Source organism: Suricata suricatta, chromosome 12 (assembly GCF_006229205.1).
Source record: "Suricata suricatta isolate VVHF042 chromosome 12, meerkat_22Aug2017_6uvM2_HiC, whole genome shotgun sequence".
Classification (NCBI taxonomy): Eukaryota; Metazoa; Chordata; class Mammalia; order Carnivora; family Herpestidae; genus Suricata; species Suricata suricatta.
Genome location: NC_043711.1, coordinates 49,359,338 through 49,382,267, shown reverse-complemented (window position 1 = coordinate 49,382,267; position 22,930 = coordinate 49,359,338). Strand labels below are relative to the sequence as shown.

The following is a 22,930-nucleotide window of genomic DNA, read 5'->3' as shown; positions in this document are numbered from 1 at the left end:
TGTCAGTGCAGAGCCTGATGTGAGGCTCAATCACATGAACAACCAAATCACAACCTGAGCCAAAATCAAGTCAAATGCTTAACCAACTGAGCCACCCCAGCACCCTAAGATTCCACTCTTTATGGCTGAATAATATTGACTGCCCCCCCCCCCCAGTCTCCATCCATCCATGGATGAATGGACATTTAGGTTGCTTCCACATCTTGGCGACTGTAAACAATGCTATGAATACTTGGGCAAACATCTCTTTGAGTATTTTCATTTCGTTTGAATCAATACCTAGAAGTGGAATGGTGGATCATGTAAGTTCAACTTCTAATTTTCTCAAGAATCTCTATACCATTTTTCACGTTGGCTGCACCCATTTACAGTCCCACCTACAGTGTATAAAGGTTCCCTTTTCTTCATATCCTCACCAACACTGTTTCTTGTATTTTTAAGAAGAGCCATTTTACTACAGAGTTTAGAGAGATTTTTGTTTCCCTGATTAACATGACTTTCCATGTTGTTGCATGTAGGACACAGCAGCAGCCTCAGTCTTAAACTATGTTTCTGCTCCTACCCCTGGAGCCCCAGGCAACATGAGGAGGGTCTGGCCACCCCCTGCCCAGCCACCCCATTTTTTAAGGAAACTCTGTTAGAAATTCAACTGGCTTCCAAACTGGGGGTGGGAAGTCATTCTAATAGGTGTGAGATGACATCTTTTAAAATTTTCAAGAAGTTTATTTATTTTGAGAGTGTGTGAACAGGGGAGGGGCAGAGAGGAAAGGAGAATCCCAAGCAGGCTCCAGGCTGTCAGCAGAGAGCTTGAGGTGGGGCTCAAACTGACAAACTGTGAGATCATGACCTGAACTGAAAGGAAGAAATTGACGCTTAACCAACTGAGCCATGCAGGTGCCCTGAGATGACATCTTACTGTGGTTTTGATTTGCACTTACCTGATGATTAGTGATGTTGGGCACCTTTTCACATACCTGTTGGCCATACTTATCTTTTCTTCAGAAAAATGTCTATTCTGGTCCTCTGTCCATCTTTAAATTTGACTGAGTTAGTAAGTTGTGTGAATTCTTTATAGATTTTGGATATTAACCCCTTAACAGATATGTGATTTGCAAACATTTCCTATTCCATAGGTTGCCTTTTCATTTCGTTGACAGTTTCCCTTGCTATGTAAACTTTTTGAGGTAGTCTCACTTATTTTTCCTTTTGTTGCTTTTGCTTTGGTGTCAAACCCCAAAACATTGCCAAGACTGATGTCAAAGAACTTGCTGCCTATGTTTTCTTCCAATTTTATGGTTTCAAGTCTTACATTCAAGTCTTTAATGCATTTTCTTTTTGTGTATGGTGTTAGATAGTGGTTCAGTTTTATTCCTTTACAGGTAACTGTCCAGTTTCCCCAATATCATTTATTGAAGAGACGGTCTTTTCCCCACTGTATATTTTGGGTCTTGTTTTAAATTAATTGACCCTATATGTGTGGGTTTTTTTTTTTTTTTCTGGGCTCTCTATTCTACTGATCTATGTGTCTGTTTTGATGTCAGTACCATAGTTCTGACTACTGTAAGTTTGTAGTATAGTTTGAAGTCAGAAAGCGTTGTCTCAGCTTTGTTCTTCTCAAGATTGCTTTGGCTGTTCAGACTCTTTGTGTCTCCATTTAAATTTCAGGACTATTCATTTCAGTAAAAAATGCCACTGGAATTTTGATAAAGATAACCCTGAATTTGTAGATTGCTTTAGGTTGTTTTGTTGTTTCATTTTAGGAGTTCTTTATATATCTTGGATAACAGTCAGTCTTTTATCAGATATGTCTTTTTGCAAGTATTTTCTTCCAGTCTGGTTTGTCTTCCCATTCTCTTGACAATGCCTGTTGCGGAGCAGAAGTCAACTTTAATCAAGTCCAGCTTACCAATTATTTCGCTCATGGATGGGAGCTTTGGTTTTTTTTTTTTTTTTTAATCTAGGATGCCACTGCTAAAACCAAAGCTTTCTGGATTAATAGTTTTCATTTTCACATATAGGTCAAAATCCATTTTGAGTTAATTTTCATTAAGGGTGTAAGTACTATGTCTAGATTATTTTGGATGTGGATATCCAGTTGTTACACCACCTTTGTTGAAAAGACTATCTTTTCTTCACTGTATTGCCTGTGCTCATTTGTCAAATATCAGTTGACCATCTTAGTGTAGATCTATTTCTGGGTACTCTAGTCTGTTACATTGATCTATTTGCCTATTCTTATTCCAGTACCACAGACTTTTTTTCTTCTTAAGTTTGAGAGCATGAGAGAAAACATGTGAGCAGGGGAGGCTCAGAGAGAGAGGAAAAGAGGACAGAGTCCTAGCCGGCTTCGGGCTGTCAAGCACAGAACCTGACTTGAGGTTCAATCTCATGAACTGAGAGATCATTACCTGAGCCGGGATCGAGTCAGAGGGTTAACTGACTGAGTCACCCAGTCAGTTACCAATATCACAGTCTTGATTGTTGTAGCTTTATTAAGTTTTAAGTCCAGTAGTGTTACTCTTCTTTGTTCTTCTGTTCAATATTGTGTTGGCTATTCTGAGTCCTTTGATATCTCCACAAAATAATTTGCTGGGATTCTGAGTCTATAAACCAGTTAAGAACTGACATCGTGATAGGCGAATCCTTCTACTACCCAGGACTATATGTTTAGTTTTCCTTTGATTTCTGTCATCAATTTTGTTGTTTCCCCCATGTTAAGTCTTGTACATATTTTGTTAAGATTTATACCTATTTCACTTTTATTGGTGGTAATGTAAATATTGTACTTTCGTTTTCAAATTCCAATTGTTAGTGGTATGCAAGAGAGCAATGTATAGTACTCTTGTATTCTGCAACCTTGCTATAAATGCTCAGTAGCCCTACGAGGTTTCTCAATTCTTTAGATTCTCTACAATTATGTCATTTGTGAACAAAGACCGTTTCACTTCTTCCTTCCCAATCTGTGTGCCTTTCATTTTCTTTTCTTGTCCTACTGCATTACCTATGACTTCTAGTCCAATATTCTACAAGAGTTGATTTCCTCCTTTCCTTGCCTTATTCCTGTTATTTAAAACAAATTTTATTAATTTCAAGAGAGAGACACAGAGAACAAGTGGGGGCAGGGGGAGGAGGGAGGAGAGAGAATCCCAAGCAGGGTCTGCACTGTCAGCACAGAGCCCAATGTGGCAATCAAACTCACAAATCATGAGATCATGACCTGAGTCGAAATCAAGAGTTGGATGCTTAACCGAGTCTACCAGGTGCCCCTCCAACTGCTTTTTATCTATCAATCTATCTTCGAGTGAGAGGAGCAGAGAGAGAGACAGAAAAAGAATCTCAATCTGCACTGTCCGTGCAGACAGAGCCCAATGTGGGCTCAAACTCAAGAACTGTGAGACTATGACCTGAGCTGAAACCAAGAGCTGTATGCATTATTGAATAAACCATCCTGGCACCCCCAACTGGTTATGTTCTAAGTTTCTTAAAGAAATGGATAGCATCTTCTCCATCTTTGAATCCCTCCAGTGCTTATTTGCAAAATGCAGTCTATGAGAGCCTTCAGTTAGTATGTGTCAAACAAATGTTAGGGCAAAATATTGACACACCAAACCATCAGCAAGCATTGCTGTTTACTTACAAAACATACTCTGATTCTGGGGCACCTGGGTGGCTCAGTGGGTTGAATACTGAGTTCGGCTCAGGTCACGATCTCACAGTTCATGAGTTCGAGCCCTGTGTGAGGCTCTGTGCTGACAGCTCAGAGCCTGGAGCCTGCTTTGGATCTCCCTTTCTGCTCCTCCCCCACTCATGCTCTGTCTCTCTCTCTCAAAAATAAATAAACATTAAAAAATAAACTGACATATTCTGATTCCAAGTATTTCACCTTATTCTCGTTTATTACCATCTTAATATTGCTTGTCTTGCTGCCTACCTAAATAATGGCTATAGATTCCAAACTAGTTTCTTGGCTTCCATTCATCTCTTCCAAGATCAAAACAATCAGAATCGTGTTTAAAAACTAACCAACCAATAAACCATAAAGTATGTCACTTCTGTACTTAAAATCCCACAGTGACTTTCCTGCTGTATTTGAAATCCGCATTCTTTAAACCCACAGGGCTCTGTTATCAGGAACTAGCAAATTACTGCCTATAGGCCAAATCTGACATGCTACATGTTTCTGTGAAAATAATTTTATTGGAGGACACCCAAGAATGGCTGATGCCTGTTTTTATATTGTAACACAGAGTTGAATGGTTTTCACAGAGACCACATGCTTTGCAAAGCCTAAATATTTACTATCTGGCCCTTTAAAGAAAACATTTTTGTTGACCCTTCTCTTTATAATCCAGCCCCCTATCTTCCTGGATATTTGCTACCCCCTATCCCTGTCCTGGTCATTCACTAGATCAAGTCTATTCCACCTCAGAAGGTTTGCATCTGCCATTCTAATTCCTCTGGAAGGACTTTATTCATATTGACACATGACTGTCTCCTTATCAGCTGACTCAGCTTAAATGTAAACTCTTCGCAAACTTTTCCAGATCAACCAATCTAGAATGGCACCTTAACCTCCTTAGTTACATATCTGCTATCAAACAATAATGTGGTAATGACTATCTGAAATTGCGGACTAGTTTTGTTCTCACCCTGCTCTAGAATAGAAGTTCCATGAGACCTTATTTGCCTATCCCCATCTCCCATTTAACTAGTATTATTTTTGAATGGGAAAGAAGAGGGCCAATAAACAGTTGCTAAATGAATGAGGCCAAGGTCAAGAACTCAAACCAGTTTGCAATGCTTAGTTTTGCTATTGCTGAATGGCCTCGATAATGACTTGACTTTAATCATAAAAGGTGGAAGGAGGGGCACCTGGGTGTCTCAGTAGGTGAGGCATCTGACTAGATTTTGGCTCAGGGTGGTGAGTTTGAGCCCCCCATAGGGCTCTGGGCTGATGGTGTGGAGGCTGCTTGGGATTCTGTTTCCTCTCTCTAAAAAATAAGTAAACAAACATAAAAAAAAAGGGTGAAGGAAGACCAATCCACATTCCTGGTCCATTATGTGGAAAACAACTCCACCAAGAGCACATTCTCCTGAACATGCGTCCATCTTGCCTCTTCAGGTAAGGGTAGCTTTATGAAAACCAGGTAAGGCAAGGTCACAGAATTGCACAAAGAAGTTCTCAACTTTATGATTATTATGGTTAAGAATTTTATTATCAAAATTATTACATCTCTTGTGAAAGTTCAAATGTTACAGCAAGGTGTAAACACTCCACTTGAGAAAGAAGTGATACTTCTTCCCTTCCAAGAGTTCCCCTCCCCCCGCCCCCCTCCCCCCCCCCAGAGGTCTGGTCTTGACAGCACCCTGCCCACACAGAGTGGCTGGGGTCTCTGCACGTGCCAGGCAGGGTGAGGGCCGCCTGCCCGCTGGCCTCTCCCCTTGGTTACAGCCAAGGGGAGAATGCAAACCCCAGCCCAAATGGAGAGACATTTACATACGTTTTATATAATATACAAAGAAACCAGCATCCCAGGCAACATGATTTCCACTCCCAACGCTCTCCCAGACTGAAGGGTTTGTGGGGGAAACAACAAAAAGAAAAGTATTCTGCTGAGGTCTCAGCATTAAAAAAAAAAAATCTCCCCTCATTTGAGCAAACACCTGATTTCAATTTTGAAAAAGTGAAATTTTGTAACAGTCACACACAAAGAGAGAAGACTGTGCATATGATAGTTGTAAGAGAGGGTAGAAAAGAAGGGGATGCAAGAGGCTGGGGGAAAAAGGAGGAGAAAACAAACTGGAAGGAAGGAGGGAGACTCACAGTATTATCTTGTCCAAAAGAAAAGAAGGTCCACTGCAGCACCAGGGATTACACCTGTCATATATTTGCTACCCCTACCATGGTTATAACTGAATACAAAATTAGATAAATAAAAACACGCCGGATATTACAGTAAACAAGTGAAAGAAATAAGCTGGCAACCATATGGAATTTTAAAAAGATTGTGTACCCCACCTGGGCAGGCTCCAGGGCTCCTCCAGGGGTGTACAGCAGGCACAATGCACTGATGGGGAGAAGCCAGTCTGCTCGCGTCTCTCATCCAGAACAGTGTTAGGTGTGTGGGTGGCTTTATAACTCTAACCTGGGCCACTCTCAAATAAGCATCCCCCAAAGAAATGTGGGACATGCCCACACACAATCACAGTCCTGTCGGTGCCACTCCACAAACATATCTTTCCACTCTTACCCTGCAGTCACAAGTGCGTGCTCCCTAATCATGGAGGCGGTCCTACTCACAGGATCGTCATCTCCTGATTAACTGGGAGTAGAAAAAATAAAATTCAAATAAGTCCCAAAACACTTGGGATCCTTACTCATCAAATTTATTGCCAAAAGCTGATAACTAGCAATGCAATTGGCCCATCTCACTTATTCCTCTTTTGTCTACTTACTTACTGGGTTACTGAGCTGTGAGACAGCTTGGGGGAGGGGAGTGGTATGGGAACAGCCGGGGGTTCAGACCATCATCTGCTCCTGAATCCAGTTGACCAGGAGCTCTTCTTCAGAGAGCCAGGCACCCCTCAGCCAGAGCACATTCCAAGCTTTGCTATCCCTGCCTGTATTTCTTGATTTTAAGACAAAGGTAGGGAGTGTTCTTGGTGGACACATCTTGGCCAGATACCTGCTTTTGGAATGGTTGTCACAGGGTGAACATTTACATACCTACCTTTCTTAAGTGCATAAAAACCCTATTATTACTCAGATGGCTTGGGGCTTTGAGATTGGCTCTTTTCATTTTTTTCCTCTGAAAAGAAAACTTCTGTGTGTGTGTGTGTGTGTGCGTGCACGTGTGTGTGTAAAAAGATGTCCCCACTGCACAAGTGACTACAGGCTACAGGCAAGGACGGGAGACAGAGGCTTCAACACGACTCATTGCACTTAGAACCGTTACTAACCGGAACACCATTTGCTTGTCAACAATGTACCCTTAACAGCAGGGAGAAACTTCTTTATAGTCTCTGCTTCAGACAAGATTTACATCTTTCTCCAAGGCCAGAGCCAGTCATGACCACAAGTCTCGTTTCTTGTCGACCAGACCCAGTCCTCTGGCACCTTGTACCCTCTTCCCCAGCAATATGCTCGGCCTAGGTTCCAGAGGCAGCTGGAAGGAAGCAGCTATGGGCTCATTCAGTTCTGTTTGCCCAAATCCAGAAGCCCTAGGAAAGTCCTGTCTGAGTCTTGACTCCTGAGCCTTGCAGTGGCTGGAGTCGGTACTGGTGCACACTCCCACTCCCACGGTGTGGGTAGTGCTGTGAATTGGAAACCGCAGATACCCTGGAGGCCTGGTAGGCAGCGGACTGCCCACTGGGCAGACTGATAGTCCGTAAGTCTGATGGCAATGACGACCTAGAGTTCTGAGGGAAGGAGGTGGAACTCAGAGTTCCTGTGCTGGACTGGGAGACCGAGTCTGAGGTCGGCGAGTCTGAGGGGCCCTGTGGGGTAGGGCTAGCAGCACTAGAAGGGCAGCTCCTCCTTGGAAGAGTACTGCCAGTGCTGTTTCCAGAATGTGGCTGGCTGCTATAATACCCTGGTGTCCCCGTAAATGGGGCCAACGAGTCTGTGGATACAGGGTGGGCGGGGCTGGAATAGGACGTAGAAGAGAGGGAGGATTCTGAAGAACCGTGAGAGGGGGGGTTTCCAGGTCTCAGTGCAGTAGTTCGATAACTGTATCCTGGAGATTGGGTGGGATGTCCTCTAAAGGGGGAGGAACTCTGTTGAAGGAGGCTTTGTGATTCTGTCCGTGGACTATCACACTGCAGGAGCTAGAAAGAGTCGGGAGGAAAAGCATAAGGAGGTGAAAAAGTCCCTATTTAAGCCATTTAGGCTTGTGAATATTTAAAATACCCTACTTTTTCTTCTTCTTCTTCTTCTTCTACTTCTCCTTCTTCATCTTCTTCATCTTCTTAACCATTTGTTCTTTATAGGATACCAAAGACAGTAAAAGGGCTGTCTCTGATCACTTTATTTATTTTTCTGCCATGATTTATTACCTGAAGGTGAGCAGAGGATGACTTATTTCCAAGGCTGCAGAAACTATATGCAAAGACGGCATCTCAACTGCAAAGGATGGCCAGGATCACAAAATATTTGGAACCCAGAACATACTCCTATGCCCAGAGATGAGCAATTTCTCGTCTCACCTGGTAGCTGTATCTGGAAGGGCTGTAAACTGCTGCTCCTTTAGAGAGTGCTGAGCTCAGGGTCTCTGGGCCTTCTCCATCTGCAGGGTCTGGAAGATAATACAAAATCAACTTGGCTTCCTAGAAAAAGTGAGAAATAGCCATTGTTCATTCATATCACATGTCATCAACCCATGCTGCTTTCTTTCTGACAAATCAGGTGAAGGCATCATGCCAGAAGGGCAAAAGGAGTGGTTAATTATGGGCTGTTTTAAATGCCTGAATGGATTCCTGTCTCCTTTCTCTTCATCCTTTATCACAGTGGATTTCAAGCTCTTTGGAGATAAGAGCTATAGAAAGGTACCCCTTGGGGAAAAAAGGGCAGAAACAGAAAGAGAGTCTAGAGAGAGTAAGAGCACACTTACAATGCTAGATCTTAAGAATACTGTAGCCCAGAAGAATAGAAGCAAGACTGACCTGGCACCTTCCATATATACAGTGGAGCCCAACTACATAAGAAATGGACTCACCTCATGCCAGCATTTGGTGAGAACTGTGTAGAGCCTGGCTCACATGTCCCTAAACTTGGCTGGTAGCAGAAGGCCATGGGCTCACCTGTGTCTTTCTCTGTGATGCTACTCTCCCATGTGGGAGAAGGCTCTCCTTTTTGGGCCACCCTCACACTGCTTCGGAGGACCTTGGGGATGCTCCCTCCTTCTCGGAGTCGTTCCACTGATGTGGGAACCATCCTTTGAAGGGAAGAGGGTGCAAGTTAGTGCCACAGGACTTGAGAGTCAAGAGTCTGGAACAAATGATGCTCTCATAAAGGCTGTACAATGCATTCTCTTACAACATCCTCTAAGATATTATTTTCTTCAGGACCAATTTATTTATTTATTTATTTTTTAAGTTTTTTCGATAATATTTTATTGTCAAATTGTTTTCCATACAACACCCAGTGCTCTTCCCCTTAAGTGCCCTCCACCATCACCTCTTTTCCCCCCTCCCCCTTCCACCCTCAGTTCATTCTCAGCATTCAATAGTCTTTCAAGTTTTGCATCCTTCTCTCCCCCCAACGCTCTCTCCCTCCTCCGCTCCCCCTGGTTCTCCATTAGGTCTCTCTTGTTTTCCTGCTAGACCTATGAATGCAAACATATGGTTTCTGTATCTTCAGGACCAATTTAAAACAAGGTATTTTTTTCTGTCTTACACTATGAAAAAGTAGATTTAAAGACGTCTGCTTCTTTTAACTATCATTTTGAAATGCTAACTTTTCTGTGAAGTCATGATTGGCACATAGTAGTAGTTTAATACATGATCCATAGATTAATAAACATTATTCATTTGAGCCAGGTCTTTTCTTTCCCAGACTTCCATGCTTCAGTTCAAGATCCCTGAGAAAAGCCTCATTCTCTAGATACTCAGTATGTGCTGTTTATTATTCACTTACTTACAGTGTTATTTATCTAACCAGATAAGTCCTTTCAGAATACGTCTGATCTTTCGGTATATGTGAGTTGGGTGCAACTGAGACTTGTATTGTTAATTTAACTGGAACTGAGTCGAACTCCTGACTTACCTTTCATATGAAATGAAAAAATAGAAGAGGCAGTATTAGTGCCCAGCAAATAAAATAACTCATCAGTGTCCACAACTATATGCCATCCAAAATGTTGTTCTGCAGGTTCGGTGGCAATTCTTTTCTTCTGTAAAGCTGAGGGGGATAGGGTTGGGGGTGGGGCTGTGGCTGATACTATTAAATCAGCTGAAAGAACACAGATGGCACTGTTGGCTGCCTTTCTCACTTAAGTGTTCCCATATATTTTAGGTAAAAGTGGGAATAATTCTGAATGTATACATCCCTCTTGAATTTAATTATTTCATCATCAAACACAAACTTACCACCTACTGCTGATATTCTCTTGAGGTCTGCAGTGAGATGAAGTGCCTCTGGAATCTGATGGGCTTACCGCCTCCATATGGGACATAGAAGAATGAGATGGGGAGAATTTGTTGAGAGGGGAAGATGGGGTCCGGGATGAGGATCCCTGCACACCGTGGGCACCAGTGTCAGAAAGTGAGTTACTGCCGCCTTGCCCAGCTCCTGCAGACTTATTTTTGCTCTGTGCAGAGTCACCTCCCCCACCAGCAGAATTCTCCTTGGCTTCTTGTTTCCGTTTGCGGTACTCCAACAGGGATACCTGGCAGGAAACAAGAAATAGGACTCTAGCTAGACATCATTAATGGGTAACTAGCAATGGGGAAAGAAGGTGAAATCCTTGTAAACCACTAGCCAGCCATGCAAACAAATTAGGCACTAACACTAGCAACCCTGTCTTCAGGTGTGCGATATCTGAGCCCAACTACATATATATATAAGTCAGTTAGAAACTGGTAAGGAGAAGGGAATACACTAGGAGATGACGGTTTTGAAGAACAGTGTTCACCAGCAGACCCTAATCATTTTTCTGCCTTCAGAGAATTTTGAGATCACAGTTACCCAGTAGCAGAAGTATGCTATCAGCTGTTTGCAACAATGGTAACACCTAGAAAATGGAGAGAGGAGTTGGGAGCTTGTGAAGTTTGAAAAAGCCTTCCAGGTCATCTGACAACTCTTTCCAAATTGCTAGACTCTCTAGGGTCAGTTGTTTAAAACAACAACAACAACAACAACAACAACAACAACAAGCCAACATTTCATGGTTCTTAGATATATTCAAATTTTCAGGATATACACAGGGATTTATTACTGTTCCTCTCTTACACATAGGGAAACCAGTGTTAGAAGAAAAAGAGTAATTTGCAGTTTATATTTTAGCAAGCTAGTCTAGGAAACACAGACTTGAAAACTTCTCCCCAACTCTGCCTCATTCTTTTGATTGCCAGGACAGAGCCTTCCTCCCTACCCCACCCAGTATCTCTCTTCTTTGTTGTTATAGCACACAGCCTACACCAGGTGTCAGCCTATTACAGTGTCTTCATGGTTCCTCCACTAAACTTTAAGTTCTAAGAGGGCAAAGGGCAAACTTTTCTGGCTTTTTATCTTTTTTTTAAATTATAGTTTATTGTCAAGTTGGTTTCCATATAACACCCAGTGCATATTCCAACAAGTGCCTTTCTCCATGCCCATCTCCTATTTTCCCCTCTCCCCAACCCCCTACAACCCTCAGTTTGCTCTCAGTATTTAAGAGACTCTATGGTTTGCCTCCCTCCCTCTCCTTAACTATTTTCTTAAGTTTCTCCTGTTCCATGTATGAGTGAAAACATATGGTATCTGTCCTTTTCCACCTGACTTATTTCACTTAACATAATACATTCGAGTTCCAACCACGTTGCTATGAATGGCCAGATTTCATTCTTTCTCATTGCCATGTACTACTCCATTGTATATATAAACCACATCTTCTTGATCAATTCATCAGTTGATGGGACATTTAGGCTCTTTCCATGATTTGGCTACTGTTGAAAGTGCTGTTATGAACACTGGGGTACATGTTCCCCCATGCATCAGCAATTCTGATCCCTTGGGTAAATTCTTAGCAATACTATTGCTGGGTCACAGGAGAGTTCTACTATTAATTTTTAAAGAAACCACCACAGTTTTCCAGAGCAGCTGCCCAGTTTACATTCCCATCAACAGTGTAGGAGGGTGCTTGTTTCTCCACATCCTTGTCTGATTTTTCATCTTTCACATCTGGCACAGAATCTGGCTGATAGTAGGTGCTCAACATTTCTCAAATAACAAATCTTGATTTCAATCACTGTTGTACATAGTACAAGAAACCAGAAACCCAACCATATTGCAATTTTTTGCTCCTGATGGTCAATGCTATTCAAGCAAGTCTTTTAAAACCCACTGCTATCTTTTTCCAAATTATCTGCCAGTTTCTGCTTTCTAGATCTCATGGTTCTCATTTTTCTGTTTAAATGTAAAATGTAACAAAAATGCAAAGTAGTATCATCTTGTATAAGCATTTTCTATACACAATCTTGGAAAATAATTAATAATAATAAATCTGGTAATGTATTTCATGGAACTGCAAATATAAAAAGCCACTAGGCTACATTTCAACAAGACTACTAAAGATATTCTGCAACTGTGTGAGACTGTCACACACAGAACATTTAACATCTCTAGCCCTGTACAACAAATGGAAGTTGCCTTGACAACCCAAAACACTCCCATGCATTTCCAAATGCACCTAGCTGAAATCCACTGTCATAAAAAGCAGATTTGGGGCTTTGTAATCTCTTGAATAGGCATTACTTACAAGTCAAGTCTCAACCTGTTAGCCAGCAATCTATGGCCTGGCCCCATTCCACCATCTCTCTCACTGTCCACTCCTGAGCCTCCCCACCTATCACCAGACACTACAGCAGCCATGTAAATACTGCAACCACATTGTGTGCTTGCTGCCCACTCAAAGGAGCTCCCACAGCTACGTGTTCTGCTCTCTCTTCTGTAACATCCTCACCCTTATTTGTTGGCAGACTGATTCTTACTGACATCAGCTAAATCAGCGTGACCTGTCACCTCTCACTCCACCTCTCAAAATGCCTAGGAGCCTCTGGTTTGTTCTGATTAGTCCATGTCTCAGCTAAGATGTTCTCACCATATCTGAACAACTCTTTAGGAGAATCCACTGCCACTGTAATGAACTACTTATTAATATATCTGCCAACCTCCATCTCATTTGCTTTAAGTTCCATTAGGGCAGAACTTAGGAGGCAAGATAGCATAGTAGCAATAAGGGCATGCAATCTGGAATAGACACACTTGGGCAGTGTTTTGGCTCATCCACTCACTAGCTATGTTACCATGGGCAAGTCACCCAATTTGTCTTAGTTTCCTCACCTGCAAAATGGGAAATTATGCAACTTATAGGGTTATTGTGAGGATTTAACACATAGTAAGAGCTTAACAGTACCTAGAACATGGGAACATGGGAAGTGCCAAATAATACAATTAGCATTATGTTTTTCACTGCTCTTAAAAAATTTTTTTTAATGTTCATTTAAACATTTATTTTTTGAGAGAGAGACAGAGCATGAGTGCGGGCAGGTCAGAGAGAGGAGACACAGAATCTGAGGCAGGCCCCAGGCTCTGAGCTGTCAGCACAGAGCTTGACATGGGGCTTGAACTAACATCCTGTGAGATCATGACCTGAACTGAACTCAGATACTTAAAAGACTGAGCCACCCAGGCACCCCTAATGTTTGTTTAGTTTTGAGAGAGAGAGAGAGGGAGAGAGAGAGGGGGGGGGAGAGAGAGAGAGAAAGAGAGGGAGGGAGGGAGGGAGGGAGGATGAACGAACAAGCAGGGCGGGAGGGGCAGAGAGGGAGAAACAGAATCCAAAGCAGGTTCCAGGCTCTAAACTGTCGGCACAGAGCCCAATGAGGGCCTTGAACCCACGAACTGTGAGATCACGACCTGAGCCGAAGTCAGACACCTAACTGACTGAGCCGCTCAGGCACCCTGCATTGCTCTATCCTTTGACTGCACAGCATGTGTAATAGCACATACGTGACAGGCATTTAAATTTGCTGAATATTTGCAACAATCATCAAATTTTACTGAAATAGTCTTGTCTTAAAAACACACATGCACATACAACGATCTTGTCTTTTACTGAACACAGCAGAGATCACATCTTATGTCTCTGTTTTCCTCACAGTGAGAATAGTGCTGAACACACAGTGTCAACTCAATTAACATTTACTGAATCACTCAGTTAACATTCTTCAAAAGGGCCTATATAAGGTGGAACACTTACCTTTTTCCTCTGTGGTGGGTTCTGGGGGGCAGACGGGACTCCTTCACAAGCCCTTTCACCACCAGGTGACATGGATCCACGAGAGAGGTCTTTCATAAAACCATGTTCATATCTGCTGGGAAACCCTTCTGCAGGGGAGCAATATCCCCCGTCCAAATGTAAAGGCTTCCTATCCCCTACTAGAGGAGATCCTCGATATAATCCATCTGCTCGAGGCATAGCATTCAATGGGGAGTAGGCGTACATTAAATTAAACTCTGTCCGAAATGCCTGGTCCGAGTTCCTCACAAGGGTCTGATGTCCATCTCCACTTCTGCTTGGAAAGCCAGTCTCAGAGGGGGGCCCAACAGAGGGATGAGGAACCAGGTCAGAAGGACCTGAGTTGATCAGGGAAGGTCTGTCAGCACAGCTGTTAGTGTTGGAATCAAGGTAGCCTACTTTTGTCAAGTCCAGGTCTTTTCGGTGACAAAGCTGAAAGAATAAAAATCAACAGAGACATGGAGAAGGAGGGGGAAGGAAAAGGTCAAAGGGCAGAAAAGAAGGGAAGCAAGAGGGGCACAGGTAAAAGGTAAGAGGGAAGGAAGTACAAGGGAGAAAGCCATTAACATCTGTTTAAGTTCCATGGAGCAACAGTATACCCAGGCCAGATTACTACAGAAAGCCGGCCTTTCACAAATTGCTTTAAGGTCTTTCTGGATGAGAATCCTGGGAAAATCAGAATTAAATAATTGGCCAAATGCGACTATTTTGCCTGTTTAGCCTTTCATCAGGTCTGTTGAGTCACCCTCTACTACATTAAGGTACTAGAAGTATAATCAGGGATTTACCTGAACCCCATGTTTGCTACAGAGGTGAGACTGGGGTCTTAAGATAACTGGCTTTTGGTGTTATTCATCTGTATTTAATACTGATGGAAGGTGGGAGGAGGGAAAAAGGGAAAGAAAGTAGTAAGTAGATAGAAGTCAAGGATTTAAGTTACTGGTTCAGTAAAGGAGAATGGAATTAGTTAAAGACATCAACCAACCAGTTCTTTGCTCACTTGCACTATTAAATAGGTGTGCTTCTCATAAAACTTTCTGGCCACTCAATTCTTTATCCTCTCCTGTACTTCTACATACCACAAGATCACTAACGCCCACCACTGCAGAGCATCCAAAATGAATTTTATAAAAAATAAACCATATGTACTATTATGTTATCATTACCTCCCAATATTGGAAACCACTAGGTCAACTTATTACTAACTCTCTACAAAGAATGGTACCAGAGATGCAAATGTCACACCAGGATTTCCTCACAAGACAGTGTAAACATCCAGAAAACCTCTAGTACACTAGAATACAACCTTTTTCAGTGTCACACTGATCTATAATATCCTGATTCAGAATTTTATCAACGACCACTAAATGTAGTGCAATTTTTTAACTGGGAAGGGGCAGAGCTAACAGTTAATTTCTGAAAGTTAATGAGAGACTACAGTTTTCTCTTCAAGAAGAAAATGGCTCCATGTAGATTCACAGAGCTAATCATTCCTACAGCTGTCCAAATCTTAGAATAGTTAAAAAAACAAACAAAAAACCTCCAGCACTAAAGCCTGAATTTAACATCTCCATAGCAGTAGGATTTGAGAAAAGCACTCAATTGCATATCCTGAGATACCACTCATATGGCAACCACATTTCAACTACTACAGAAGGAAGGCCTGTGTCACAGAAGCCAAGGGCTGACTTAGTTTCCTGCTATACCCAGTAAGGAGCTATAAAGAAAACACAGAAAACAGGGAGGCAGGACTCTCTTTTGAAAGAAGCTGCTCACTCTATCAACCCAAGCCCAAAACATCCAGTTAAACAGAGCTGTAAGATTAATTCTGGAATAAGACCTAAATCAGTAATTTTTCCAGTATAAATTGCTCCTTTATCAGCCCAAGATAATAAATATCAAAAGATAGCTCCTAGCAACTTTTGATTTCAACTTTCCTTATTTAACAAACACACTTTGTTACTTTCTTTACCAAGGCTCGTACCATACCTTCTGCTTGCTTTAAACTTGACTTCCAGATTCTATTCTTTAACAGAACTCTCCAGTCACCCCTCCCCCAAACAAGAGCAAACCCCACCACACACACACACACACACACCCCTTCATTTTCCTCCATCTACATTGAAAGTTCTGAGCGATCACAGTCACACATGGAAGACTCATTCTCAACTTACAGCGACTGGCTGGTTGTCCTTCAGCCTATCACCCCATTCACTCGGAACCCCCCCAGCCCTCCCACACACTCATGCACACTCACTCTCAGCCTCCAAGTGTGATTGAGATGGTGTGATAACTACCTCGGGTGACAGGGACTCGGGCCTATTCGCAGGGGAACTCTCAGGGGAGGATATGTTCTAGAGGAGGGAAAAGCATCTTGTTATTCATCTACTCGAAGTTAAGAAGCAAAACAAAACAAACAAAAAAAATAAAGTAAAAGCAAGCATAGTTAGCCACAACTTTTTGCAGGGGGCAGGGAGAGGGAAAAGAATGCACAGGGGAAATGTTTAACTGTAGAATTCATTGCAATGAACAGAATGACTGCTTAAAAATGCTTCCTGGTATCTTTGAAAGCATTTAAGTTGGTTATAATGTTTCATGCTAGAAGTAAACATCTTAAGCAGGTAATAGAAAAAAATTTAGATTGGTGAAATTGTACACTACAATTTCATTTGAAATTTTGTTCTACATTTGATTAGAGTTGAGCAACCTATAGTATTAATTACTGATGGGCACCCTACCACTTATTACGCCACAGGGCAACCCCTTTTTCCTTTACCCCAAACCCCTTTATGAAAGTCACATTTCTTCATTCCTCTGTGTGGTTCACACTTGCCCACCACTGTCCAGGGAAACTGCTTATTAGCATACTGGGCTGACAGGGCTAGGGAGAGGGCTAGTTTCTCCTGAATGAGTTACAGGAGACAGAATGCAATTTAGCTCATAGGCATAATCTAATTTGACCTGAACACCCCACCAATGTTCTCTGATGTTAAAATCCCTTGTACTTTTGGCAACAGATGGGGAATAAAAAAGCAAAGGTGTACATTTCAGGTTCCTACATCCTAAACAGGGTTCCCCTCAGAGCCTTCACCTGAGGCAGCACTCCCATATCAAACAGGAACTGGACAGTGAACTCTGATGGGAGATGTGAATGGTAAAATGTGAAGAGAATGATGGCGGTGGTTGTGGCAATGATTCAGAGTGCCAGGGGTAAGGTAAGGGAAAGGTTCCTAATGCTGTAGACTCTGAACAACTATGACCTGGGGGCATACCGATCCCATAGGAGGTGAAATAAAGCTGTTAATTTAATTTGGTGGGCTGGGTTATGTGTGTGAGGTGAATACCAGGCCAGGAAGAAAAAAGAGGGGCTAGTGGAAAGGTGGGCGGGGTGGGTGGATGGGGGCAGCTAATTAAATTTATCTTGCCAAACTGCTTTTTACTCCTTTTCCTTAAAGGTTCTCCCTCCCTCATGATCTTGTGCTCCTCTTTTACATGTCTCCTGAACTCCTTCCCTTAGCATTGGAGACATTTCTCACTGGAATGATTTTTTTTTTCCTTTCAAAAATATTCTTCCCCAACCAAGCTGCTCTTTACCTGTGACACCATTTTGGTATTTCTGTGTCATAGTCTTGGCTGGAAATAAGACTTCCTATACTCGAATATAGGAAAGAGTATGGCAGTTAGAATAGTGATAAACATGGTCAAGATGGTAAAGTTCGTTTTACTGACAAGAAAGGCTAAATTTCCTTAGTTAAGTCACAAGATTAAAACAGTGAAAACAGGCACTAGACTTTTTAAAAATAAATTTATTTTTTTTTATTTTGATAGAGTGCGCACGTGCGCAAGTGCAAGTAGGGGAGGGGCAGAAAGAGAGGGAGAGAGAGGAAACCAAGCAGGCTCTGTGCTGAGCACAGAGCCTGATGTGGAGCTTGATCTCACTAACTGTGAGATCATGACCTGAGCTGAAACCAAGAGTTGGATGCTTAAGTTACTGAGCCACCCAGGCACCCTAAATAAAACAATCTTTAATTTTTGATTTTTTTAATAAAATAAAAACACCTTATACTTCCATATTGTTTCAGTTATCCAAAATACTACAAGGGATTAGGAAAGGCACTGAGTGCTAAATTTAACTGTCCTGAAAGGCAACGTACCTCCTAATTTCTGTGATTTCAACTTTTAAATAATAAAATCTGCACGGATAAAGTATGAAATCCTATCCTATAATTTGCTGCCCTCCAGGGTAAACATCCTCCTATGAAATTTTACTATCAAACTCAATTTGCAATTTGGTCAATCGCAATTGGATCAAATCAAGTTAATAAGGCCTGAATTAGCTGCTTTAATGTATGGCAGAAAAGAATGCCACAGAAAATTTGGTAAAGAGTAGCTTCTCTAGAAATCAAATGTAACCAGGAAGGTTCATGTTGACTTCCCTCCCCCCACCCCTACCAAAGAGGTCTGCTACCAAAGTAATACCGTCTAGTTCAGGTACAGAACAAGTTCAGGTATAGAACATAGCTTCCTCCTGCTTTCAAGGTTGCTATCTACCTCCTTCTGAGTTAACTATTCAAAAGTCCAAGTCTTTTTAATCTCCATGGTCTCAAAAAGGCTGAAAAGGGAGGAAGGGATTGGTTAGAGCATTCACCTTCACCAAAGAACACATATGGAGGTTACAAGCTAGGGGCAGAGCTGAGTGTTTAGTGATCATAACAGTTTTTTTCTAAGATGAAAGAAGAGACTGTGTCTATTTAGTTAATTTCAAATGAAAGCAACATGCAATAGATGAAGTTTTTTTTTTTTTTAACACACAAGGATTCTTTCTATTCAGTAAATCTGCTGTTACCCACACTTGAACATGAACGTGATTCACAATTAACTTTTTCAAAGCTAAGATAATATATTTCTAACTTAATCCAGAGGGTGAATGTAATAAATCTGTCTCTTACAAATGCATGTTGCTTGCCTTTTTCTTTTCATTCCTAACACACTGTAACAAGAAGGGAAAGTAACCTGGAGCTGGAAAAAAACCCATTTGCCACAAACCATATCTCAAAGCTTTTCATATCTCTCTCCACTGAGGCCACAACAAGAATACAAAACAATAGGGGAAGACAACTCACTGATTTAAAGGCCTAGAAAGAAAGACACAATCAACCAGTAATAATCTGTGCTCTCAGGCTGGTATCATTAGTGGTTATTAGGCAGCTAGAGACCTATTTTAAGCAAAGAATACAGACAAAGATGGAGATGTAGCATGCTTACTACCTGCAGTTACAGAGACTGATGGACTGCATGCAAAAACAGATGAATGTCATCCATGGTAGAACTATTCCTTTTGAGAGAAGTATGAGAACTGCCAAGATGAGAGGCTACCAGGTAACAGGTCACACTGACCCTGAGGTTTCCTGTTCACTGGCCAAGACTGGCAGGACCACCGTCAAGATACATTTGGAATATTATACTTGAAATGAGGAAGGGCAAAGATACATTTGGAATATTATACTTGAAATGAGGAAGGGCAAATGATAATTTTCATATTCAGCACTCCCAACAACCAAACCCAAATCACCTCAAACTGCAGAGGAGTATTGCAGCGACTAGCAGTAGTAAGAGACGTGATTGGTGAGAACATGAGGCTGTATCCATTTCGACACTCCTCTTCTGGGTGAGATGGGCCAGGTGTGGTCAGCTGGGGGCTCTTTGAGCCTGGATTGGGAGGGGGTGGTGTGACTGGAGAAAGAGGCCGCAGTAACTTGGTGACATTCTGTTCCATCAGATAGCGAGACTTCCATTTCTTTAATGGGCTCAACAAGTCTGTGAAATATAAAGCTTGGATGAGAGACTGTAACCACAGCTTAAAGGAAGGCTCTGTAGTAAAGCCATTAATCTCTAGCCCACAATGTCTCTTAACTCTCTGCCTCATCCCACTGTTACCTCCTGCAATCAAACCAAAAGCCCAAAAAATGTTTTAAGTGCCACATGTGAAGTAATTCTCAAAATTCTCTCTCCCAATCACTGGATAAATCTAATGACTGATCCCTAGAGCAAATTTAATCTCTTCCAGTAGAAAATTTTAAACTTTAATTTTTTTTACACTGAGTTTCCAAAAAATCTCAAATCAATGTCACATTGTTATAATCACCCTCTACTTAACTGGCATGTCACCAGATCAAGCTTCTAGAATGTTAACTCCATGCTCCTTTTATCTGCTCTTGTGTATTTTTGCCATTTTCAGCAGATCTTTCTATACTGTTCTGCTTTAGCAGGAAAAGAGTTACACGTGATTAGACCTGACCTATATCTAGCCCCTAGTTTTAGAGTGCTTCAAAGTAGGAAATGATTTTTACCAAAACTTCTCCCAATCATTTTCAAAAATAAGGCTGGTACCGCTTCTGACCGGAATAGCCTATACTTCCTATATTTCTTGGATCTACTATACCATATATTTTAATGAACACAAGGGTCAAAGCACCTACCTCACTTTCTCAGAAGGAAAAAAATCTACTTTCTATATTTACAATAAAAACTTATTTCCTTAATACCTACTATATGGAAACCACTGAATTAGGTATGTGAGGGGAAGTCATCATATATTCTATTTAAAAGGATTTATAGGGGTGGCTGGGTGGCTCAGGTGGTAGGGTGTCTTGACTTTGCCTCAGGTCATGATCTCATGGCATGAGTTCGAGCCTCGAATCAGGCTCTGTGCTGACAGCTCAAAACCTGGAGCTTGTTTCATATTTTGTGTCTCCCTCTCTCTCTGACCCTCTCCCACTAGCACTCTGTCTCTCTTTCTCGCTCAAAAATAAACACTAAAAAACAAAAACAAAAAAAAATTTACAAATTTGTGGGGATGAGAAAACATACACAAAACATATTTAATATCAGTTCAGTACTACTTTGACAGAGGTGATCATACTGCTGTGTGTTTGTAAAAAATAATTATGCTTTTGAGCTCTTATTATATACCAGGTGCTATGTGAATTATAACATTTAATTTGAACAACTCTAAATCCAGCACTATTATCATCACTCCCATTTTAAAGATGAGGAATTTGATGTGCAGAGTGATAAAGACTAGGAAATTAAAAAAAAGTTTATTACCAAGTTGGTTTCCATATAACACCCAGTGCTCTTCTCCACAAGTGCCCCCCTCTGTAACCATCACCCCACTTCCCCTTCCCTCCTCCCTCTTCAGCCCTTAGTTTTTCAGTATTCAAGAGTCTTTCATGATTTGTCTCACTCCCTCTCCCTAACTCTTCCCCCCCGCTTCCCATGGTCCCGTTAGGTTTCTCCTGTTAGCCCCATGAGTGAAAACATATGATATCTGTCCTTCTCTGCCTGACTTATTTCACTTAGCATGACTCTCTCAAGGTCCATCTACTTTGCCACAAACGGCCAGATTTCATTCTGTATATATACACACACCACATCTTCTTGATCCATTCATCAATTGATGTACATTCAGGCTCTTTCCATGATTTGGCTATTGTTGAAAGTGCTGCTATGAACATTGGGGTACATGTGCCCCTATGCATCAGCACTTCTGTATCCCTTGGGTAAATCCCCAGCAGTGCTATTGCTGGGTCATAGGGGAATTCTACTGATAGTTTTTTGAGAAACCTCCACACTGTTTTCCAGGGCAGAAGACTAGAAAATTTAGATCCATTCACATTCTTTTTTTTTCATGATTATTTCTTTTTGAGAGACAGAGAGAGGCTGGAGAAAGGAGTAGTGTGAGGGAGACACAGGATCTGCAGCAGGCGCTACATTGACAGCAGAGAGCCTGATGTGGGGCTTGAACTCACAAACCGTGAGATCATAACCTGGGTCAAAGTCAGGAACTTAACCAACTGAGCCACCCAGGCACCCCCATTCACATTCTTAATGACTAGGTTAAATTATATCCCTATGGAAATATCCTTAGTGGAAGGAGTGGCAGTTATCTAGACCTTCAAGGTCAAGTTTTGGGACAGTGGGGCATAATGAGAGCTATGCTTTAGGAAAATTACTCTGGCAGCAACGGTGAGGATGAGACTGGACACTGGGCAACTATTTCGAATTAATGAAGAAGTTGACAGTTATAAGATACTAAACTAGAGTAAAGGATATGGAAATGGAGAAGGAAGAATAAATGCAAAAAATACTGGAGATGCTTTTTTTCCTTTCTGATATGTGAAAATGTTTTATTTTCCTAGGTTGGAAGTATATTCATATTTTTCTTGTGTTCTAGAAACTGTAAGTTTTCTTTCTTATTTTTCTCCTTTGAAAAGTGCCTAGGTATAAATAACAAACAAACATGTGATTCATGACATGTTTAGAACACTTTTTAAGGTATTTCAAAAGTCAAACAGTGACTCTTTTAAAAGACTGCTATAAAAAGATTCCTATACTGCTAGGTCCAATATTTACTACTAAAGGGAATTATATAAATAATAAAGCTCATTCTAGAAGTGTTAGAAAGTACAGCTGGGAAAAAAGAAAAAAAGAAAAGAGCCGAACCCATTCCCTTCCAAATCAACTTACAGGCCCTTCATATAAAACTGAGTTCTTATTATGGTATCTTATTCAACAAAAAAGACCTGATATCTGCCCGTGGACATTTGTCTTTTTTCTACCAGTGATACTATATTTATAATGTTCTTCAAGTTTCATTTTTCTTTTTGCCATACATACACAGCTTTCAAATTTTATGTGGTTAAATCTATCCATCTTAAATAGTTTTTATCTTTACTCAAACAATTCACAAAATTATATAAACAAACACCCACATATTTAAACACCCACACAAACTGATATCTTACCTATAAACGAATACACTAACATCCTGGCATATGTTTATCTAGACCTTTCTCTTGGCATGGTTTTATTAACTCTGGTCTACTTAGCAGAGCTCACTCAGAAACACATGGTAAAAATTTTTCCATGAC

The 22,930-nt window shown here is 41.4% G+C and overlaps 1 protein-coding gene across 14 annotated transcripts in view; it reads right to left on the bottom strand.

The window, feature by feature from the left end:
- Positions 1-6,371: 6,371 nt before the first annotated feature.
- SETD5 (SET domain containing 5) overlaps positions 6,372-22,930 on the bottom strand; it is a 50,828-nt gene continuing 34,269 nt past the window's right edge. For 9 of the 14 annotated variants that reach the window (XM_029918372.1, XM_029918369.1, XM_029918367.1 and 6 more), the window contains 7 exons: positions 19,570-19,814; positions 16,295-16,351; positions 13,959-14,429; positions 10,087-10,385; positions 8,800-8,933; positions 8,206-8,294; positions 6,372-7,827 (listed from right to left, as the gene is read on the bottom strand). In XM_029918372.1, the coding sequence (XP_029774232.1) occupies positions 7,222-7,827; positions 8,206-8,294; positions 8,800-8,933; positions 10,087-10,385; positions 13,959-14,429; positions 16,295-16,351; positions 19,570-19,814 (1,901 nt within the window). In that variant the 3' untranslated portion in view covers positions 6,372-7,221. Of the gene's footprint in view, positions 7,828-7,926; positions 8,123-8,205; positions 8,295-8,799; positions 8,934-10,086; positions 10,386-13,958; positions 14,430-16,294; positions 16,352-19,569; positions 19,815-22,930 lie in introns of those variants that run through there. The other 5 variants (XM_029918377.1, XM_029918379.1, XM_029918375.1 and 2 more) reach the window with 2 other exon arrangements.